This window comes from Takifugu flavidus, chromosome 16 (assembly GCF_003711565.1).
Source record: "Takifugu flavidus isolate HTHZ2018 chromosome 16, ASM371156v2, whole genome shotgun sequence".
NCBI classification, from domain to species: domain Eukaryota; kingdom Metazoa; phylum Chordata; class Actinopteri; order Tetraodontiformes; family Tetraodontidae; genus Takifugu; species Takifugu flavidus.
Genome location: NC_079535.1, coordinates 8,681,134 through 8,704,102, shown reverse-complemented (window position 1 = coordinate 8,704,102; position 22,969 = coordinate 8,681,134). Strand labels below are relative to the sequence as shown.

General features: G+C 45.3%; 2 protein-coding genes across 4 annotated transcripts; one reads left to right on the top strand and one right to left on the bottom strand.

Annotated features, from left to right (window-relative positions):
• Nucleotides 1–4,080: 4,080 nt before the first annotated feature.
• ap5m1 (adaptor related protein complex 5 subunit mu 1) lies at nt 4,081–6,401 on the bottom strand. The gene is made up of 8 exons (XM_057059127.1): nt 6,199–6,401; nt 5,427–6,087; nt 5,121–5,348; nt 4,907–5,046; nt 4,702–4,787; nt 4,509–4,621; nt 4,334–4,430; nt 4,081–4,247 (listed from the first exon to the last, which is right to left on the bottom strand). The coding sequence occupies exons 1-8, from the start codon at nt 6,264–6,266 to the stop codon at nt 4,165–4,167; spliced, it is 1,476 nt and encodes a 491-aa protein (XP_056915107.1). The 5' UTR covers nt 6,267–6,401; the 3' UTR covers nt 4,081–4,164.
• Nucleotides 6,402–6,414: 13 nt separating this feature from the next.
• On the top strand, nt 6,415–14,994 carry exoc5 (exocyst complex component 5). Of its 3 annotated transcripts, XR_008954320.1 has the most exons (19): nt 6,415–6,624; nt 7,000–7,094; nt 8,348–8,495; nt 8,635–8,829; nt 10,161–10,225; nt 10,471–10,499; nt 10,620–10,729; nt 10,944–10,988; nt 11,094–11,234; nt 11,333–11,415; nt 11,496–11,705; nt 11,783–11,930; nt 12,024–12,132; nt 12,771–12,891; nt 12,969–13,055; nt 13,132–13,240; nt 13,337–13,552; nt 13,809–14,316; nt 14,418–14,994. XR_008954320.1 is itself a non-coding variant. In XM_057059125.1 (18 exons), exons 1-18 carry the CDS (start codon nt 6,592–6,594, stop codon nt 13,995–13,997), a joined length of 2,133 nt encoding a protein of 710 aa, XP_056915105.1. In that variant the 5' UTR covers nt 6,415–6,591; the 3' UTR covers nt 13,998–14,994. The 3 variants fall into 3 exon arrangements, 2 of the variants coding, with proteins under 2 accessions (XP_056915105.1, XP_056915106.1); XM_057059125.1 differs by having other exon boundaries at nt 13,809–14,994; XM_057059126.1 differs by having other exon boundaries at nt 6,443–6,698; nt 13,809–14,994.
• The last annotated feature ends 7,975 nt before the right edge of the window (nt 14,995–22,969 follow it).

Sequence of the window (22,969 nt, the reverse complement as noted above, 5' to 3'; positions counted from 1 at the left end):
CCCCATTGGATACATTTCAGGGTATATAGCACCAAAAAAATACCAGCTACAGGTGTATTAAATGGCTGGTTAAATGAAATTTAGCTACTACCTGACATGTCATTTACAGGCTTTTCTGTGGGAGGGGTGTTGGGAATTACAAAGTTCCTTCAAGCATTACAATATGTCATGTGATGGAGCCTGTGGGGAGAGTTGCCATAGAAACCAAGCTTGTTATAATCACAAAGACAAGTATGAAGATGGTAATTTAATGTGCACACTTGTCCTTCTAACTGCTGCAAAAAAATCGTTTATTTTCACACCGGCCAGACAAGGTTCAGGACAAATGATGGGATTTCAAGCCTCGACTCAAAGATTTTTTTCGTGGGGGCAGAGCAGGAATCAATGAGTCAGGTCAGAGATTCTGTTTTAAAGGAAAGTTAGTCTGCGTCTGACAGACTGCGGCTGAATGCTTCATAGGAGTGTCAAAAGCCTCCGGAGGTGGGATAAGCTATAACACAGTTATAGTGCAGAATTCATTATTTCAGGACACGCAGGAACAGAATGGGATCCTCTGGCTCCAGACCAGGACCACACAAAGTAACTCCACAGAACGACCTACGAGATGAAGTTGCACGACCCAAACCTCAGTGGACCCTGCCTGCACTGCCGGTCACTGTGGAACGGCCATCAGAGTCTGAGGGACACAGGAAGAGACCTTTACCTCCTCCGAGACAGGAAGCAAATGCTTCCACATCCTCAGGTACATTTGTTCCCTGTATCTAATGTTCATTTGCCATGTTGGGTGTTAAATTTAGGCTCCAGTGTGAATTTTGGGTTGTTTTACTGTCTTCGTAGGAGTTTGTGCATGTGTGAATTTACTCCCTGTTAACAAAATGAACAATTCAGGCATCATCTACTCCCAATTACCTGGGTGAGTGTGGCACAATGTCCCAGCAGCATCAGCTCCAGCATCTATTCTCATCTCAGGTTGGCACACGGGCGGACAATTATAGCATTATTGTAGCTGACAGGGTGTCGTCCCATCATTTTCTCTCCTCAGGAACCTCCTCTGAAATCAGTATATTGACTCTCCCTGCATCACTACTCGCATGCCACAGCTACATCTGAAAACATATTTGCTGTGTGTTGTAGGGGAGAGATGGGGGTGTCCACCGGTTTTCTACAACACATCAAACAGGATGCTATGGCACCGGCACGATGAATCGGGTAAATGATCCAGACAAGGTAGAGTACAGCTGAAGTGCATCTGTAGCATCAATAATTTAGGTTTGTATCTCTATGTCAAAGGGAAATGAAGGCATAGATGAATGCTTAAGAGAGGGGAGAGGGCAGGATTTAAAGAGTTGGAGGCAAGCCAGGGTCATTGTGGAGGAGAGGTTAGTGCACTCTATAGATTTTCTATTATTTGTGTCGAATGGTTTGCATTCATTTTCATCTACACAGAGGAAATACATTTGAAATCAATGGAAAAGTCCAGAGCTCAACATGAAGTTGAATCGATTTCCCCTTTCTAATACTGCGGACTGAGAGCAAAAGAGAGAAATGTCTTTACAGCTGGTACGTTGGACCCAGATGATGTGGACATTTAATGTCTTTAGGGTGGGGTCCAGGCGGCTCACCACCATCAAATTTATCGGGCCTGGCACACATGACTAAGTAGAACAAGCCAGAGAAGAGAGAGGACAAACGGTTGTGTGCACAGCTGGTGATCTGGCTTGAAAAAAATCTGAATGCCGTCTCATTTTCCTTTTGTTCTATTCACCAAATGTTCCTTTTTGAATATATTTGATCGAAACACAAGTAGGAACCAAACATTCCTCCTATATCCTAAATTTGTGTTGCTAAAAAGAAGAGCAAAACCAGGATTGAAAAAGGTCAAACTAGTGTCTTTAGATCAAACCCGTGGACATCCGAGAGAGATTTCCAGAAACTTTCAGAAAAGTCTTAACATCAGCGCAAGTAAAGCTGATGTTAAGCTGATGTTACTGAACTATTCCCTTTGTGGGCGTGTAGCGCCCTCTAGAGGCGATTGGGATGCAAAACTCTCGACCGTTATACTGTTTTAGCCCGATCAGCCCTTTCCACGATAATTACAGTCGTCATGAGCAAATATAAATAAGCCTTGAGGCCTGGTTGGTAGAACTAGCAACTTAAAATCAAAGTTGTTTCTTTCCATATGTGCTATTCTGGAATAAGTTGAGAGAAAACAAGAAACTGCTAGTTGTGCCATCATTATCCAAGTAATCAAAATAAGATCTCTGCGTTAACTGGACTTGCCCTCTCTCCAAACGGTTTCTTCAGAACTGATGTCTTCAAGAAAAACCTTAACAAGTCCAGTTGATGCAGAGATCTTATTTGGATAACTATGACCTGGATGATTGAGAATCTTCACAGCCATCATTCAAGTTGTCTCCCAGAAAATGTTCACAAGTTTAGAGAGACTGAGAAAAGACCTGATCTGTGCTCAGTACAAATTGCTGGACTGGAACTCAGTCAGGATGATTTTCTGGCAGTGGTTCAGAAGAACCCAGCAGGAAATGAAGAAAGACTTCCATTAACTTATTTTACTCCACCACTGGATGTCATTACGGGGCTGAGGGGACACAGTCTTGGCCCCTAATCAGTCAGTGAGGTTTAACCAATGTAATAAAGGTGCAAGTGTGAAATATAATGTTCTGCATTTTAAGCTATGCGGTATTTTAAATTTGACCTACAGTCAAACAGCTGCTTTCACATGTTTATTCTGGCCCATAATAACTTTTCTATGGTAATAACAGTTAACTGATTTTTCTGCACATCAAGTGCAAATAAAGAAAGGGATGATCAGTGGATATGGAAAACACTTAAATTAATTTCAATATAATTAGTTTCAAGATGTAAAGAAGAAGAACTACCTTAAGATACCATGTGGAGTTAAGAGTGGCCGAAATCTTTAAAAGAAAACGTTTCCAGTTCAGTGGACACACACACTGGACCCTAAAGCCAAATCATGATGGAGGGGGAGAGACGAGAGGTCTCGGTGTCTGCCACTCCATACTGCTACATAAAAAGAAGGTGAAGGATGCCGTGTGAGCAATTGGTTCCAATTGACAGAGGATTGGTCATGGTCAGCCTTCTGAGTGGAAATCCACGTGAGAATGTAGCATTTGGAACAGCGAGGGGGCAAGAAAGGCCAACATCAGACAATGAGGGCACTCAGAGGAGTCTGGCTGCTGTGGAACAGCAGAGCACAATCTTCTCCAGTTTAACCCTTTACCAGCCGATGATCCGGGCAACTTCGTGCACAGTAGTGGAGCTTTAATGGAGAGTGCTCAGCAAACCTCAAACGGTTCTGCAGACTGAGAAATGATGGGATAAATTACCTTATTGAAAATGTCTGCTCGACCCAGACTTTCATGCTACAACAAGGATCAAACCCATTAACTTAAAGGCTTCTCGTTAATCGAGGTAACGCTCTGATGTGACCCGAGCACTTCTATCCATGTGACTTTTTCACCAATTAGCCAGGTCCTGCTGGCTGAATGGAACACTCTGCTTCAGAGGCCAGAGGGTCAGCGCTCAATCACAGTCTGCTTGGAGAGGCTGTGTGTCTCAACCAGCTACTAGTCGACAGGGCGGGGATGGGGGTCAAAAGGAGGTGGGGAGTGACCAAGGGCTCCTGCCAGCTCTGAAAGAGGGGCCTTTTGTAGCGGAGACACTGGCCAGAGCCGCCTGGCCTTTCAGAACCCAGCCTCCCTGCTCCTCCAAGCCCACAACAGCTGATGACAAGGCCTCAGCTGCTAATTATCCGGCTGACGGAGAGTCAGTGAAGTGGGGCTGTCAGAGTGAGGGGTGGTCCTCGTGTCTACAGTGGGATAAAATCCAAGAGAGGGGGTAAAAGAAGTGAGAAAACAGAGTAGTTTTTACCCCATTGCTCAAGAAAGCCAATACTGTTATTTGTATTTTGTCCACTAGAAAACTTTATTGACATTTTATATTGACTTTATTGACTTTGTTGACACTGTAAATGTTTAATATACATAACAGACTATTATATTTTTGATGCCTCCTGTAACAAGATTATAAAAGATGTTTAACTAAGGTGACCTTCCATATTTATTGATCTATGAGTGCTGTTTTCTGTCCATCTCCAGAATAATACATCCCACAGATGTATGTTTGCTATAGGTTTATCTGCCCTGAGGCAACTGGAGCACTTCCTGTTGAATTCCATATAAAGTAGTCTTTTGATACGAGTTCTCGAGCTGAAAACAAAAAAAAAAAGAAATATTTAAATTCAAAATATGTGCTTAAAAGAAATCATTGACAGCAGAATTTGTGTTGATCTTACAGGTGATGATCCGTGGTTTTGCAGCAGAATAAACCTGCACTGAATGTTGGTCCAAACAGCAGCCGGACAGCGTCATGTCAGGCACTTTGAAATACAACTGCAAGGCAAAGAAAGTCAGAGTTACTCTTACTGATATAAAGGTTACGAGTCAATTGTTCTAAACGGTTGAACTCACTTTGATATACGCTGTGAGCTCTGTACAGAGGGGGTCGCTGGGTCCTGGCGTCGACCCGGAAAAGCTGATTCTGCCTTCCATCGTGACCTCTCGGGATTTTGGGAACTTTTGTCCTGAATATGGGAGACATCCATAATACATTAAAGTCGGCAGATATTTTTCCTGTGTGATGCCTTAGCTCCTATTCAATTACCCAGGCCCCACACCAGCAGGTTCTTCTCCTTTGAAACATCTATTTGTCCAGAGCTCACTTTTAACTCCACAGTTCCCATCTGAACCCTGCCCAAAACACAAATGCAGCTCAGGCTATTTTTATATTTGCATGATATTTGCACAATCACTGTCGGGCACCACAGCAAACGTGCATGTTCTCTGACTTGTCCTCATGTGCTGCCTACCTGTTAAAGAATGGCAGGTGGGCTTCACAGTACTCAAAATTGTTCTTTACGCTCTCGTGAAGTTTGAGGGTTACTGAAACAAGTAACTGGTTCTCTTCTTCCTTCAGGTGGTATGAACCGAGGATAGGCGGAACTGGAACCTAGTGGGAGGTCGAGGAAACCATTTTAATACTGACGATCGTGCAGGGTGGAAGTGTGGGTGTGCAGATGTTACCTGAGAGGTGTAACTGCAAAGTCTGAAAGACTCCAGAGGAGGAGAGAAGGGGATCTTGTACGGCCCGGAGAAAGCGGAGCCATCATAACTATCTACACTGTTTGAAGTCAGAATACTGGAGTCAACTGAGGTGACGCAAGGATGGACAAGAATGTCCTGTAACGGGGAACCATTTGGAGGCAGTGTGAGGGTCACGGTCACGTTTGGTAGCACGCCTTCGACTTCACACTGATGAAAGAATAGAAACAAAATAAGAACAAGGACAACGGGAAAGCTAATAAAGTGATTTGCGCTCTGTACTCGTACCTTACATGTCACAGTGCCATAAACATCCCATAGATCCTGTCTGCTTTGGTTGCCATACTGCATGGACCGTACAGTTTCAACCAGTGTTACATTTACCACAGCTCGACCGCGGTGGAACCCCGTTTTCCAGGCTGGATGCTTCTGATTACCAAGAATAGCGGGCGCGGTGGGTGCAGCAGGCGGGCCTAGTTGTGGCATATCGAGGGGAGTACCAAGAGGGCAAACCTGCAGAAGCACAGCGGGCAGCATTGCCAGGCGAGAGGCGAGACCTTCGCTATCGGGCTTGCCTCCAGGGCTAAGGAGAAATGACTGCAGACCTGCAAGGAACGTGAGGCCCTGAGAGACAGACAACAGACTGGCAAGAGGCGGCCGTGGTTCTGCAGGAGCATCCACTAGAGGCAGGCAGGCGAAGATCAGAGGCCCTTGGGTGATAGCTAACACTGGCCATAAAACTCCTCTCTCAGGGCTGTCAATACGCAGCTCCAGGGCTGGTGATCGCTGACGGTCAAGGCAATCATCTCTGAGAGCTACATAAGGTTTGTCTGGATCTGAAAGGCCCAGTTCCGTGAGCAACAGCTGCAGCACAACACCTTCCTCTGGAACTGCTGTGTATGTGGAGCATGCGAGAGTCTTTGCACGGTGCTCGACAGTAGCAAACCTCCTGTGAAGGGACACACACAATAAAAAGCAATTAGCTGTATCCCAACTGAGATTTTGTATTGTCGTAACGCTGCTGTGGTCAGTATGTAATTTTAAAGTAGAGGCGTTTTACCTGGAAAAGCGCACAGATGCATTTTCTCCCTTCTCGTGAGAAATAACCCACAAAGCACGTAAACTCATTTGTCCTCATTCACACACGATCTGTCTGTTTAAACTTTAGTATTTACATTTCAATGTGGAATTTGATGTATTCCTTCGACTGGCGGTAGTTCACTTCCTGTTGTTTATTCACGTGATGGTCAGCGCCAATCAGCTGTGCGCATGCGCACTTTCAAGCAGCTATCCCCACCCTTTTACACCCATACAGGAAGCTCAATGCTAACGAGCTAGCTGTCAACAAAGGGCAAAACTGTAACTAATCTCGAGATCAATGTTGAAGTCGGGGCCATTCAGGAATTTAAGCTTCTTTCTCTAAATAGCTTTTCACCACGCTGGCAGCTGAATCATGAACATGGCAACAACTGCGCAGCTGTTCGAGGTAAAATGGTGCAGCTCCGGACAGCTGTGTTAGCTGATAGGTTAGCTCGGCTGCTATGATTACAGCTAATAACGGTACTGTCTTTCCATTCATCCCACAACTATGATAGAAATGTAATATCGTGTGAACGAGTGAAAAGTTCCTGTTTCAGTATAGAAAACCCCCGACTTCAGGTTACTTGTATATTATCTGAGTCCCTGGGGAGATGTTAATGTTTTTTAACTACTGTGCATCAAAATAATCACAACGGCAATACTAAATTGTAGTAGCCTGTAATCAAGTTGCCGCTCAGCTCAGCGTATACTTGTGGATTTTTAAAAGTGCTCTAACATTTTATGGCGTTATAAGCTAATTTTACTCTCTCCCCGTCCTTAGGAACCATTTGATGCAGATGAATACATCGAACGGTTGGCTTGGAGGACACCTGGAGGAGGATCTAAAGGAGGCGCTGAGGCGTTTGATCCAAAAAGGTGAGCTTGTCCTATTTATTGCATGGGAAAATAGCACCCAGGAATGCCAAGTTTGACATCATCAAATGTGAAAATTTAAACGATGCAATGTAGCTGCTAACAATGCTATTTTATTGTGTTCCTTTATTGTGTCCCTTATCTCTGTGTATTTCTGTACACATCTGTTAATTTCTGATACAATATTGACCTGCTCATTTGTTTTTGATGCTTGTGTTATTTGTCCTTAAATGAATGTATGTAGTTTTCCCATTCTTGCCTGCAAGGCATTAGCTTTTTCTCTGCAGGGACAAATATATCCTCCAGGTCTATAATTTATTGTTGAAACTGAGACAAGCGTCCTTCACTACTAACATTATACGCAGTCTTTACTTACTGTATAATGTTACCAAAGTCTAAATCTAAATTTACTGGCTACATGTTTTTGAAGTGTTAAACATTTTGTTTTAATGCAAGGCTTTAATATAAATAGATGTTTTTCCAGCCGAAAGTTTTTAAATTTGAATTAGGATTTATTCATTTCCAGTTGTCAATGTTAACTTTACCCAAAGTCAAACTGACTAAGTCCTCTTTATTTCTGCAATGATAAATTAGTGTTTTCATGGCCAGGAAAGAAAATCAGGATCTTCAGTATTTCTGTCTGTTTTTTTGGGGTGGAATTTTCCCTGCTTGTTGTCTGTTTACACTTAAGAAGTGAATTATTTCTTGTAAGCAAAATGCCATAACATTTTAACTATACCACGGATCCATTCCGCCTTATCTACTCGCCCCACTTAAGTGTTGCCACCACCTCGTTGGAGGCTCTTAGCAAGGAGTCAGAGACAACATATCTGTGGAGGCCACCACACTGTGAGTCACCAGCCAGGAAATGAGTGTCTATTGGGGACGGATGGGAGACGTCTTTAAGCTGTAGCCAGTGCTGAGGGAATTAGCAAACAGATTATACACTCATCATTTTAGGATGTTTCCTACTCTGTGAAATGTAGTGCTGACTTAGAACATTTGCACTGTAGTCCTGGTGGCACTTAAAATGGAGCTGACGAAGTTGCTAGTTTTAAGAGCTTCTTAAGCGCGGGGACCCAGGAATTAAACATCTGGAACTGTAATGTGACAAACCGACCGTATAACGTTAAGTGTTGGGTCAGTGGGACAGATTTAACTTCATGACGTATGCCGTTGCTCCTCAACAGTAACAGTTTTGTGCCAGTTTCACCTGTTTTAGTAAAGGATGCACATGGGTATTATTATTTTGAAAGGTTGCTGGAGGAATTTGAGAACCATATAGAAGAACTGAAGCAACTGGATGAGAAGATACAACGGAGGGTGGAGAAGCTGGAGCATCAGTGTCAGCGTGAGGCGAAGGAATTTGCCCACAAAGTGCAGGACTTGTACAGAAGCAACCAGGTATCTTTGGTGTTGAATTAGTAATTTGATGTGTGCTAAGTGTATTTAGACCCCCATGTTGGTGTTTTACTGGTAGGAAATTTCTAGGCACTCTTTATACTGTAGAATCAATTATCTGGTAAAGTCCTTTTTTCCTCAGGTGGCTTTTCAACATTTCCAAGAGCTCGATGAGCATATTAGCTATGTGGCAACCAAGGTCTGTCACCTTGGTGATCAGCTAGAGGGGGTGAACACACCTCGACAGCGGGCTGTGGAAGCGCAACGCCTGATGACGTACTTCAATGAATTCCTGGATGGAGACCTGCGCAGTGATGTTTTCAACAATCCAGACAAAGTAAGTGTGATGCACCTGTGTTTCTAGGTGTGTGTCTCAGTGTGTGTTTGTATGACCTGTGCTCAGGACCCCCCACTGTTAAACTGCTTGAGGTGTGAAAGAAGGGGATTACGAGGTAAATTATACATATTAATTTGACAAGTTTATCCCTTTAGTTGGATCCCTCGGCTAATTTGGATTAATAAACCGCCATTTGTTGCCCGACAATAGCTGTCTGATTGACTAGCATGGATGTCAACATGCTCATGTCAACCCTAATTGCATTTACAGAAAGTTGTGTGTGAGCAGAAATTTGGTTGGTTCTCAGCTTTGTGTCACATTACACCAGCTCAAAGCTTGTGGCAAAATAGCACTTGTTAGGGCGGCAACAACAAGCGTGCTGGAAGATGAGATTCCGACTTTTACTTAGTCGTTGCCCACACAGACGCTGTGTTGATATTTAAGAAGTTTGATCTTACAGTTTTGTAAGTGAGAGCAGTGAGATTGAGATGCATCAGGTTAATTCCAGATGTACGAGCGTCTTTAGTGGATGCAGAACACTCGGTGAGGGGTCAATCCCAGAGAGCTGGAGATGGAGCTGGGCTTCCAGAGAGGCATGCAGAAATATATGGCCAGATTCCTTTTCCTGAGCATACCTCCAGACGAAGGGGAAAGAGGAAAGCTGCAAGTGAATAGCTGAAGGGGGATGGCTTTGCTAATCCTTCTGAAAGGGAGGGTTGGGCCGCCAGCGTGGAGACAAGTGCTGCTAAACCCTGACTGCAGGGAGACGGCTACATTACTTACATGGGATTTAGCTAATCTTAGCTGGGGGACAGATACTTAGAAAACCTTCGCCGAGCAGAAAGGCTGGATCCTCCTCACGGGAGCAGAGTAATGATGTTAGCTGAGGCAGGCATCTGCGGGAACAGAGGAGTTGCGGACGGTGGGCCTTTCGTAGGTCTGGGGCTTTTTCAACCAATGTGTATGTCATAGGGAGTAGGGGGAGGGACCTTCCAAGGGGCCCTTTTTTAGACAGATATCCCTTCCCGGACAGATTATTGAAGGCGATTTAGACTCCTGTGGGATTACAGCCCATTCAGAAAAGGCGTGCCAATAAAGAGTTGGCTGTGCTGCTAAGTCAGGACTGCCGCGGTTACCGCTGCCAATGTCCAGGTGAGCGCAGGCTGGCTGTTATCAGCTGCCTGTTCAACACGCCTGCGCTAAAGTCATGATCCCCCCCCCAGCAGAGACACTGCCGGTGGCCTGCCAGCTTTCTATCAAGATGTCCACCTCGCATCTACCTGCTCTGCCAAATATGACCCTCTTAACACTTTTTTTTGTGTCTCCCTCAGATTAAGGAGGCTGCTGATATTATTCAGAAGCTGCATCTTATCGCCCAGGAGCTGCCATTTGACAGGTGAGTGGCCTGAGATGAGAGCACTGTCAAAACAGGGGATGGTGTATTTGTGGTACGGATAGTTCTCAGTACGGTGCATTACTCAGTTTGAAATGTTTTTTTAAATTTGGTGTACATACATATTTAAAGTGGGGTTTATTTTACAGGCTACACATTTACAACCAGTGCATAAACAAATACTAATAATGATTATACTGATATCATCACAATGATGTCCTGGATAATGAAGTCTTTTCCTCCAACAGATTTGCAGATGTCAAGGCAAAAATCGCAAGTAAGACCATTATTAAAATGATTGTCTCCTCTTATATTCTTCACCAGTATAAGAGAAGGTAGCCATGAATGCAGTTATGTAATTATAACGATAAATGCTAAAGTGTGCTGCTCTACTCAGGTAAGTACCATGATCTGGAGCGGCAGTTAATCCAGGAGTTCACTGCTGCCCAGCGCAGGGGTGAGATCGGGCGCATGCGAGAGGTGGCAGCTGTTCTATTGCACTTCAAGGTAACCTGGAACGACCATTGTTTCCAAATGTTACTAGTCCACATGTAATCATTGGTCTTATAGGTTTATAGTGTGGATAACTCCAGTATACAGTAGAGCATGCAAACCGTCATTCATGCTTATCATAAAATCATCATCATAAAATCACTTCTTCATTTCTGCATGTCAGTGATGTAATGTGGTTGTGAGTAACACCCACATGTTTTCCTCTCAGGGCTATGCACACTGCGTCGATGTCTACATCAGGCAATGTCAGGAAGTGCGTATAAAAAGTTGATTTTCTTGCAAAATTATCTGGTGTTGCTGTTTTTGGCCGGGCGTATTCTTAAGGTTTGGGCTGTCATTTTTTAAATTGCCTCTTTAGGGAGCCTACCTGAGGAATGATGTGTTCGAGGACACCGCGATTCTGTGTCAAAGGGTCAACAAACAGGTGGGCGAGGTGTTTAGCAGCCCAGAGACGGTTATGGCCAAGCTCATTCAGAACATCTTTGAAAACAAATTGCAGGTACGTTACCAGTCTTACAGGCATGTCCCCATTTTAACTTGTACATTGTAAATTGTACATTATTTATCATGTTATATTTGTTTCCTTTGGTTCTCCAGTCCCATGTTAAGGATAAGCTGGATGGAACCAGGCAGTCAGATGTAGAACAGTACCTCAAGAACCTCTATGACCTTTATACCAGGTAATTAAGTGGTTCACAGTGTTTACTGACCCTCTCGCTTCGTCGTAATATTAAATTTCATGTTTTCTACGCGTTTCCAGGACCACGGCCTTGGCTACCAAACTGACAGAGTTCAACTTGGGTTCAGACAAGCACACTTTCTTGTCCAAGCTAATAAAGAGCATCTTTTCCACCTACCTGGAAAGTTATATTGACATGGAGAAAGAATATCTGCGGAGTCGAGGCGCCATGATTTTGCAGCGCTACTATGATTCCAAGAATCACCAGAAACGCTCGATTGGCACCGGCAGGTCAGATTTTAATTTAGCTGTTTTCAGGTCAGGACACGTTAGGATGAGATAACCAAATAATCTGTGTGTCTCCACAGTATCCAAGAACTGAAGGAGCGTATCAGACAGCGCACCAACCTGTCCCTTGGTCCTGTCATTGACACCCACGGGGAGACCTTCCTGTCCCCAGAGTTAGTTGTCAATCTGTTGCAGGAGACCCGCCATGCCTTCGAGAGATGCCACAGGGTGAGGCTGGTGTAAAGCAGCTTTGAGAACAGCAATTTGAGCAGGAAATAAAACCCCGCAGGGCTAAAATGGTTTGATATTTTCCTTTTACAGCTTTCCGACCCTTCGGACCTGCCAAAAAATGCCTTCTCAATCTTCTTGCTGCTGGTTGAGCATCTTTGCGTGGAACACATTGACTACGCCCTTGAGATTGGCCTCTCAGGTATGTACAATCCAGCTGATGAGGGATAGCAGGAGCTAAACTAGCATATAGATTCATTTTTCTTGTCTTTGAAACTGTATCATACACTTCACACACCCTATAACCGTTTTGAATGTGACAACTGTGTAACAACAATGATAAACACACACACTGCAGGTGGTGTTTAGAGTTCACACTGCTGTTCATAATCCTTTACTTGCTCAAGGATCGGGTGATGCTTGTTGCTATGGACACCACACAGTTGTGGTGCAGCTAATGTTTTAAAACAGTTACCAATTGGAGAAAACAGTCAAGTTTCAGTGATTCAAGGCAGGTTCTTCCTCTCCTGTTCACAGTACATGCTGCTAAAAACTGGAGGAGGCTTAGTTTAGTGCCAGCTACCATGGAACTAAACAAGTCTGTTCATCTGCCTTTACTCAATTTATAAGATAATGTTTTAATCAGAGAAATACAAACCGATGTCACCATATTTTACTGCCTTTCTCCTCTACTGGCTGAGACTAAAGCACAACCGTACGTATTATAGCAGGAAGTTAACAGTAGGTTTCTGGCTTGAATGAGCAACATTGATTCAGCTTCTCACCTACCTGCATGTTTATTGGACTTATGGACTTATTTTCTCGCTCTTTGATCCACAGCGATTCCCTCATCAGATGCCAAGAACGCCAATCTGTACTTCCTGGATGTTGTTCAACAGGCGAACTCTATCTTCCACTTGTTTGACAAACAGTTTCACGACCAGCTAATGCCTCTAATAAGGTCAGTCGCGGGTTAAAGCAGAAACATATATAATTCAGAGTATTCTGTAATTACACTGCCAAAACTTTATGCTCCAGCTCATCCCCAAAACTGGCCGAGTGCCTGCACAAGAAGAAAGAGGTGATTGAGCAGATGGAAGTGAAACTGGACACAGGAATCGACAGGTCGGTGTGTTTGAAATACCTAGAGAGCATCAAATGAGTGGTTTTTGAAGTGTTTTGTTCTTCTACTCTTTCACAGAACGATAAATTGTATGGTGGGGCAAATGAAGCACATCCTAGCAACAGAGCAGAAAAAGACTGATTTTAGGCCTGAAGATGAGAACAATGTCATGATCCAGTACACTACAGTAAGTCATAGAAGACCTCTAATTGACTAGTGGCCTGCTTTACCAGTAGCATGATGATATTCATAATTCTTACCTATCTTAACCCCCCCCCACCAGGCCTGCTCCAAGGTATGCGTGTACGTCAGCCGGCAGGTGGAGCACGTGCGGAAGTCCATGGATGGCAAAAACGTGGACACAGTGCTGACGGAGCTGGGCGTCCGTTTCCACCGGCTCATCCACGAGCACCTCCAACAGTACAGTTACAGCTCAATGGGAGGCATGCTGGCCATCTGTGACGTGGCCGAATACCGACGGTGTGCCAAGGACTTCAGGGTGAGTGGACAGGGCATAGGTCCAGCATGCAGTGGTCACAGGACAAATGATGGCCTCTGACAGGCTTAGGTCAATTCAGGTGTGCTATTTTGTATGTAAATTTCCCCCGTGTGGGACAATAAAGGACCTGAATCTGAATTTTGACATTGTTATTGTTCAATTCAATCCCTCAAAGTCTAAAGGATTTCATTATTATGTGGTCAGTGATTGTGTATGTAACCTATTTATTGTTTATATCTTTTTGCCTGTCCTCCAGGTCCCACTGGTGCTGCAGCTCTTCGACACACTCCACGCCCTTTGTAACCTCCTCGTCGTTGCCCCTGACAACCTGAAGCAGGTCTGCTCAGGCGAACAGCTCACCAATCTGGACCGAAACCTCCTGCATGCGTTCGTCCAGCTCAGAGTGGACTACCGCTCAGCCAGACTGGGCCGCCACTTCAGCTAATGACCGAGTGAGCCCCTCGCTGCCGTCCACGACGCCATCCGTGCTACGACGGGATGATGCACTTTGGAGATACCATCCCTGCTTCGGAGAAAGCATCTGCGTTTTCCCAGCTCACACACTTTACTGGGATTGCTTTAGTAATCATAGAGATACAGGCTGCTGCTATTTCAATAAGGGAAATTCTGCGTTTTACCTTTTATTCATTGTTTATCCATTCATCTCCAAGAGATTTAAATACCTACTGACTTTTTTCTTTTGTTTTTATATATTAATCCACCACCAATCGACATGGCTAATATTTGGAAGAATGGAAGTAAATGTAAGTAAATGGACAACATTGATTGATGCGCCTATGTAAAAAGATTGTGCCAAATATACAAATTCTGTGTCTCCTGTGGTGCACGGGGCTACTCCCTTAAGCTGCTGTTAAAGTCGATCGTCCCACACCAGACCCGCAGTCGCACCCTGTAGCCTGAACGGCCTCCGCGACGATCCACAGGAGTCTCTGAGATCAACAGCCTCTTCGAGCAGATCAAAGTTTGTCTGGCTGAGAGACACATGACCACCTCTGTCACCTTTGACTTCTGATCACAAAGCAGAGGTCAATGGGCCATCATCACGAGAAGCGCGAGCCGAGCTGTAACTAGGTCTGAGAACCTCTCTGAAGGTGCGGGTGGTCCCTCCTCGGGCTCGGATGATGGGTCAGCGAGTGTATGTCACCATAATTGCACAGATCAACACTTGCTCATCCAGCAGAGCAGAGTCCAAAGACATTATTGGCTGGATCTGCAGCATTTACGGGTCAGAGCACATTGAAATGTTGACCTCCACTGATTAGAGAAACAAACTGGAGGGGACTTCTTCACACAAGGCTTATGCCAGGTCCTCGCTCACTGTATTGTGTGGATCATGTCCCCAGTGCCTGGAACTCAAAGCTGCTCCCTCTGTACTGCTGTTTATCTTGATTAGCGACTCATTAAAACAGTCATTGGTTTTATTCCTGTCCCTGTTCTGAACATCCTTCAGAAATCCGGAGCGCGATTAGAAAGTTTAGAGCGGCTCCTCGCGAAATGTCACTTTCAAAGTGAGACGAAACAGCCTTGGATTCTGTAGAAGTCATCACGTATTCATGGGAATTCTTGCCGCCAGAGTAAAGTTCTTTCTTCGACTTCGGGACGTGAACAGAGCCAGAGGGGATTAGATATCTACGAGTTGATGAATTGTGTGCAGTATTCATGGACTGGGGGAGAACCGGTGAGATAGAGACGCCTGAGAGCTCAGTTCCAGCTCCGGCTGGTTAGTGTTGTGTAGAAGGTACACACAGTGCTGCGCAAGTTCAAACAATATAATTAATTAGGCTAATATTAATATTATCAATGCCACATAAATTCAATTCTCTCAACCCTAATCACAACTGGATAGCTTGTAAAAATTATTTTGTTAGGCCCTGATGCAAACAGTGGGGCTTTTCCAAACATTTGAAAACTATTTGTTTTCGCGGCGATTAACGTGTGCGGCGCAGGAAAGGGTTGGGGGAGCGGAGCCGGGCCAGGGACGATAACTGCCGTGGAGACGGAGGCAGAGGTGCGGCCTGGCCCCGGGGGACTCCCGACACGGGCGCACAGGAGAGGGGGAGGGATGTGTTTTTCGGGGCGGTTGTTTGAGCAGGTGGAGGGGATTAGCAACACTGTCAACACTGGAGAGCTGGATAAGACTGTACGCTCTTATTCGTCGGTTCGAGCGGCTCTGGTGTGCACGTTCAGACGCACGAAGACGCCAGCAAACACAGTCGCATCAGGACACGAGAGGAGAACGTGGCTGAACCGACGGATCGTGTTGCTGGTCTTTCACCTTTGGTTCTACTGCTCGTTTGGGGTTTGTTTTTCTTTTTTTTAATCACAATTACAAATGTGTCCTCACTTATTTCCCCCCCAGTTTAACACCATTTAAACCCCCCTTTCTTCCATCTATTAATAAGAACAGCACCTATCTGCGGTCTGGACACACACACACACACATATACATGCCTCTCTGCCAAACTGTTGACCATTCCCCCTGTTTTTTTCCACTCCTCCTGCACACTGAGGCCGGTCCTCCAACATCCCACAAATCCTTCCTTTCGGCACATCACTGCTACCAGGCCGGCGCTCCCTCTGCCTCCTGGAGCACTGACAATAAAGCATTACAGCAGTCAATCCATGTCAACAACAGCTTTGCTTAATTCCCGCTAAACATGTTTAAACTAAATCTTCGCCTAATGATGCGTAATGATTCGCTCTTTATTGGGCTGGTGGCTCGGATCAGTTTAGGGGGTTTTGTTTTTACCTGCCACAAGGAGGAGAGAGCACAGAATATGGATCTTTTTTCTTTTTTTCCCCCCAGACTTTCTCATTCTCGGGGTGGGCACGTGTCCAGGCCCTCTGATGCGATGCAGCTGTTGCCCTGGCCTTGACCTCCTGCCCATACCTAGCTGAGGCCAACATGGCACAGGTGCCGCGCCACCTTCAGTCTCGGGCCGCGCTGTGCAGAACTAGAACCGTGCCAACTCTCCTCCTCCTTTGCTCTCTTGTCCCATTATCAGCGTCTGGTCTGATGGCGCTCAATAAAACTCGGCCCTGTTTGGTGCAATGAACAAACGGCATCATTTCTTTGTAACGCTGCTACACTAAAGTGCGCCAGATTTTTTCCCCCTCCACCTTCTCTAATAATCAGCCGCCATACTGGAGTGTTTTCCAGTGCTATTTCCTGGCTCGGTGCCTGTGCTTTGCACTCTCTTGGCTGGGTTTGCCTGCTTGACTGCTCCACAGGAACAGACTGGCACTCTAGCTGAGGGCTCCAGGGTCTGTACACACGAGCCACAGAACATGTCTGTGTGAGGAGCCACACAGCTCCTGAAACAACGTAGAAGCTTCCATTTATTGAGCCTTTTTCAGCGAGCCACAGTTACAATCACCCTTTATTTCATCTGCAGTGGCTAGGATGTATTTTTTTTGTACTGTTATTTCTCATATTGTCACTTAAATGTGCTTTAACTCTTTCACCACCGGCTGGCAGACGTGCAGATCCGCATGCGTGGAGAATGTGCTACATATTAAGATCACACAGTGACAGTCCAAAGGACAAATTGATTCTGATGGATACGGGAAGGCGTTCACTCACAGGGCAAACGCAAACATTTGTCACATCTGTGAGGCCCATGGCCCTCCTAACCCACTGATGTTGAACCAAGGCTGCGCACGTGCCAAAAGAAACAAGCGAGGTCCCTCTCTCCTCCACTGAAGATGAAACACTGCATCACCAAAGCGTGCGCGTTCGTCTAATCAGGCTTTCCGCCCGCGGCTGCAGAGAATTGAAACAAATATGTGTGTGTGCCAGCCTATTTCTGTTCAAACTGGCTGCCATTTGATGATGAAGTGGCGCGGAAAGCATCAGACAGAAGGGGGCACTAGTGCTCCAGTGTTCCTCTTCTCCCCCGTGGAGTCCTCTCTTCCTCAGAGCTCCTCACAATGGGGATCTGCCTGAGGGGGGAAATGTTGCTTTTTTAGGTCTGTGAGCCCATATCCCTTAATCCCCAGCCATGATTGACAATCATGATTTAGGGTATATGGTGTCCCATTCTAATCCACGAGCGATGATTTCATTTGCATACCTTCCGCATGTGGCCTCATTTTGGAGGAAACAGCTGCCTTTGTAAGTGATACAGAAAGAGAGAGGGAGAGAGCCGAACAGAGGAAGTGCAAGATAGAGAATAAGGAGGAGAAAAAGAATGGATGGGAGAATGTTTGGGGTTTTTTCCCGTTCCTCTTCTTTTTGCCAGGAGGAGGATGATAGCAGTCTCCATGCCTAAGCAAACAGTCCTCTCAATATATGTCTTTCCTCTGCAGCACTTTCCCCTGACACACGCATTCACGCACAATCCAAAGTATATTCTGGAATCTAAAGATTGGTGGCGACGGAGGAACACACAGAGATGCACCCTCACACGACGCAAAACGAAATTGCTATTTGCTCATTTTATAACCAAGTCAGGCTTAATTATAATCACGGGAGTTTGGGAGTTACCGTATAATCTCTAGAAGGTATTAAGAATTACCCAGAGCACGCCACAGTGAAAAAGACACAAATACAAATACGTACAATTATTTCCTCGTCATAACACCCAGGGGAGTGTGAATCAAATGGCGCCCGTAGAGATCATTCATCCTCACTTTTATCTGCTGAGGAAGTGGAACACAAGTGAGACGCTGGATAAAAGGTCAACGGGGTCACGTTTCACTGGAGGGTAGATTTACTGACGTACATAATGTGCATGATATCATCAAATATATTTGATTGTTTTATATAATTTTATAGAAAATGACACAGGTTTCTAGTTTTCTTTGCCCAGCTTGTTTTATAGAATTGGACACAAACTGTGCAGAGAAATTCAATTATTGCATTTTCCAAAATAACTATATTTAAATGATAAATAAATAATAAATACGATAATGCTGCCCAGAAACTAAGGAAAAAGGGTCATTCTATGACTAATTTTTCTTTAATTTTGTTTTGCCCCTTTAGTACAAAAATCGCTTTAAAGTGGATTTTCCATTTTATTTTTATAATTATAAGAACACACTTTACAATATAATAAAATTTATAAAATGTATTTTATGACATAAAGAAATATGAAAAAGGAAAAGAACCTCCAGAAACCATTTGATGCATTACATGAGCTTTTTATTGGCAGATATCTTTATGACACTAGCCCGTAGTAGCCTGAATGAGCCTGTAAACTTGCAATAAAACATTTTTGTACGTGCATTATTTTTATTTTTATTTAGGACTGCATTACTTTACATAAAATGTTCTATACAGGAGGTATAAATCAGTCCCTGAAAGGTTGAGGGACCAGTACCACTGCCCTGGTGAGAGCAGACTGAAGAGCAGGTGAAGGCCCTCCTCTCTCCTCTGTCAGAACCCCCCCAAACACCAGTTTCATCACACCGTCACCACCACAGAGGACACCCCACCCCACTCTGGAACAATGACAGCTTCATAATCTCCCCTTATCTCCAGCGTGTTTACTGACTGGTTAGCAGGCTGTCAACTTGACGGCTCTCTGCCGCTGCGAGAACCTGAGCGGGGAACAGGAGCTGATTGTGACCTGACGGTGGGTTTCTGCCTGTCCTGAGCTCAGACATCAGCGTGGGTGGCACCCTAGGATCGGGCCACTCTTACGCCCGTCAGCCCACCTTCCAGGGCCATCCCACCCTCGTGGGGCTGTTTACTGGGGCCCGGCCTAATTGATTCACCCTCTTTATCTTTTTACCTCCTTAATGTTGTTATTAAGTGTGCGGGAGAGGCGCGGAGGCTCCTCTTTCCCATTTTGAGAAATTATACTCTTGTACTTGATCCAGCTAACAGGATTTTCTTAAATTACTTTATAAAAGACCATCTTTTAACTTTCTTCTTTCTCTCTCTATCCCTTCATTAGCAGGTCTGCCTCGAGGCCCGCTCACATCAATTTCTTGGGTTAAACTTACAAACTTAGGCAGCTCATCTCAATGCTCACGGTGGTTTTGCGGACGAGTCGGGGTGGCAGTGGGTGGAATGGGGACGAATTATTAATTTTTGAAGTATTAGGAAAAAAATAAAGAGATTGAATTAAGAGTATTGGCCCTCTGTTATCCAGCATGGGTAGCCTCAGGGACTTGCTGTGGTGGAGGACATTATGCAAATGCTCTCTCTCGCTCTCTCTCCTCTTCTCTCTCTCTCTTTCTCTCTCTGTCTCTCTCTCAAAGTCAATCTCCGCTCTCCTATAATCTGCCTCTCTCTGTCATTTTAATCTTCAGCGTTCAGCAGAGACAGACAGTGGAGCGAGAGCGTTCCTATTCTCTCCTGTCATTCCCGCAGTCGTTCCCCAAGTGCTGGTTACCAAAATCTCCCAAAGGCAAATAAAGGTCAGAGAGAAGGACCATAGAAGAAGAACACACTCCCACACACCCTATCACTTAATCGGGGGAGGGGGTATGCGTGCGCAGAGTTATCTGTAGTTGGGATCAAAATGCTTCGTGAAGAAATATCCGAGGTTTCCTTGGTTCCAGCACTCGGGGCTGTGAAAGGCTCCCTTTTTTACTGCTTTAAATGTTGATGTGGTGTAGTATCTTGTCACATGGAACCGATTTTGCAACCCTTCATTGCATATGATGGTAAACAGAGCTTTCCAGTGTCCTGATTGGTCCAGACTAACTCGCCTCAAAAGATGACGCATGAATCGACATTTACAATACGAATACAGGCCCCATCGTATGTGCTGCACGTGCACTGTTGACCCAAAGGTCCTAGAAGAGACAAAAAAGACCCTACACAATTAGTTTCGTAACATTTCATAATTAAATTAATTTGCTCTTAATTGGTCCACTTTACATTCACACCATGCCTACAAAACCTACACCCTTCACACATCAGTACATGCACAATTACGTGCACGTGTTTGATCTATTCATTCTGGATCCATGCGCTATTTTGGTTTCTGTAGTTCTTTTAGCCCCCCGGGCTGCAAATTAGCCCTGCTAGTTATTTAACAGTCTCTGATAAATAAACTAACACATAAAATGAAATAATCAGAATCAAAGGCTCCTGAGGATTAGAATATTAGTGCTCTAAATGCCGCCGTTTTCCAACAGCACAGGAACCCTCAGCTGTAATCAAATCTCCGCATCTCTGTGTTGATCTAAGGCTTTTTCTCTGTGTAAATAGCCAAAGTTTGAAAAATACCACCCGACACTATCGTCTTTTCAGACTTACGGACGGCAAATAAAGATAGTTTAGATGCATTTGTATTTCCTGAGCTGCTGACACCCAGACGCAGAGATTATGCAGAAGTGCGGTCATATTGATATTTACTTTGGCATTATGATAAAGCCCAACTTCGGCTAATTAAAGCCAGATCAGAGGTAAAAAAAACAACAACAGCCTCATGATGAAGACATTGGTGTCAGTAATGAGGGGAGGAGAGAGGGGTTTCCAGGCTGCACCGCTGGCATCCAGCTCATGCGGCACACACGGCAGTACAGAGGCAGAACAGACAGGTTGGATGTTAGCAAATATTAGCTGTGTGCAGGACGAGGCTGTAGTCTCTTTGACGCTCTCATTGCATATTCAGAGACAGATGTTTCCGAGAGCGAGGGTGGGAGGCTGAATGAAAGGCCTGAGACGGCGGCGTTGTTCTCGGAGGAGTAGGTAATTGGCCCCTAGATGGTAGTGACAACAGAGACAAGCATTCACACACACACCCACACACACGCGTGCGCGTTCCCCTTCTCCCTCGCCCGGCTCCTCTCCCTCTCTTCCCAGATCTGATAAAGGTAAACGTGTAGCAAATTTGTCATTTGATGAGGGAGGATTTCCACAAACAGAGCTGACATGATGAGCCTCTGATCTGCCTGTATGAGAGTCAGCAGGGGCCCGGGCGGCAGAGATCTCAATCCTCCCTCTTCCTCCCCTCCTTGGCTCCTCGCTCTGTGCCTGCCTCATCCTCACATACTGTTACACACACACATACACACACACACACACTTGGCTGTGTTCACACGGTGCCTCAGTCTCAGTAATTGCTGCTTGCCATCCATATCTTTCCACTTCTCTGTCTGTGAGTCCCTCGCTCTGCTGCTGTCTATCTCTCCTCCTCAGAGACATCCTCCTCTCCTCTCCGTTTTCCTCTTTTCTCCATCAAATAAAGGGCCCGGCCCTCGCCTCAGCATCACACTCCATTTCTGACTCTTTTACTTATCTCTGGGCTGCATGCGTGCAGTCTGCTCAATTATCCACACTCACCTAGCCCTCGCTCTACGTTCTCCACCTCCCTCGCAAACGTGAGGACAAAATTTTTTATACTTTCTCGCCGCACTGACGGGAGAAAGAGGTCAACGGTCAAGAGCTTCGTCACAGACGTGAGCCGAGCAGGAAAGATGCAACGCGCTGGAATAATGTAGGTTCCTTATATCTGATGGGGTCGACGATGACGGATGAAGTTTTTCTGACCTCCATTACTATAATCATCCTGACTACAGCGCCCCCCCCTTCCCGAAACGATCGCCACTCGCTCCGGACCATGAAAACACATCTTCTCCGTCCCACTACCTCTTAATTGCGCTGGACTCTTGCACTCCTCTTTTCTTTCTGGATGGAAGGAGTATTTTTCCCCCTACATCTGATCTCAGAAGGAGTCACTGGGTTTGAGTTCTCCCACTCACAAGTAATGGTGCTGCCTCTGCCTGGTCCCATGACTCTAAGACTCTAATCCTGGGACTCGGGACCCCAAGCTGCTGCCCTCCTCCATGTTGCCTGCTCCCTGCCTCTCTCTGAACTGCCTGTCTGTTGAGCCTTTTCCCCTCAAAATGGTTAAAAGGAGGAACAGAACGCTGTTAGGCTGCTATAAGTTAGGTTAATCATTTTGTGCGATGTCACTGTAACTGTTGGAAAAGATGGGCAGCCCGACATTTCATGAGGAAACAGGCGAGGTGGATCCCCCTCAGTCAGCTCTACTGTAGAGTCGTCTTTTATAATAAAGCAGAACATCATTAGGGAGGATGGGGGGGGCTTTGGTGCTGGAAGAGGTCTTCTGTGGAGGAAGGGGGGATCAGAGGAGAGCTGAACTTTGTTAATGGAGTGTTTCTCCGTGCAAGTCACTCAGCTTTGAAAGCCAAGCCCCCCGGGTGAGGACTCTGAAGCGCAGGAATCAGACATGCACAATCAGTTCCACTCCTTAAATCTCCTTCAGAATCATATCTTTTTGAGCAGCCAGTCCTTAATTTATTTCTCTATCAGTTAGTGGGATGTGATCTGGCGAAGCGCTTCGGGAACAGGAGGCACCGCTGAATGGTGAAACGGAGTAGGTTCCTCTCTTTCTCTTTCCTGCTCCCTCACTGACTTGCACACACACATGCACGCACACGCACAAACACACTATCTCTCCCCCCTGTGCCCTC

Excerpts from the sequence above, each read along its gene's own strand:
- ap5m1 (XM_057059127.1), bottom strand. The coding sequence starts at position 6,266 with ATGAGTTTACGTGCTTTGTGGGTTATTTCTCACGAGAAGGGAGAAAAT. Across the intron at positions 5,047-5,120 it reads TTTGCAGTTACACCTCTCAG|GTTCCAGTTCCGCCTATCCT; the intron begins GTAACATCTGCA and ends ACCTCCCACTAG. Across the intron at positions 4,622-4,701 it reads CCTGCTGGTGTGGGGCCTGG|GACAAAAGTTCCCAAAATCC; the intron begins GTAATTGAATAG and ends TCCCATATTCAG.
- exoc5 (XM_057059125.1), top strand. The coding sequence starts at position 6,592 with ATGAACATGGCAACAACTGCGCAGCTGTTCGAG. Across the intron at positions 10,226-10,470 it reads CAGGAGCTGCCATTTGACAG|ATTTGCAGATGTCAAGGCAA; the intron begins GTGAGTGGCCTG and ends TTCCTCCAACAG. Across the intron at positions 13,553-13,808 it reads GGTGTGCCAAGGACTTCAGG|GTCCCACTGGTGCTGCAGCT; the intron begins GTGAGTGGACAG and ends CCTGTCCTCCAG.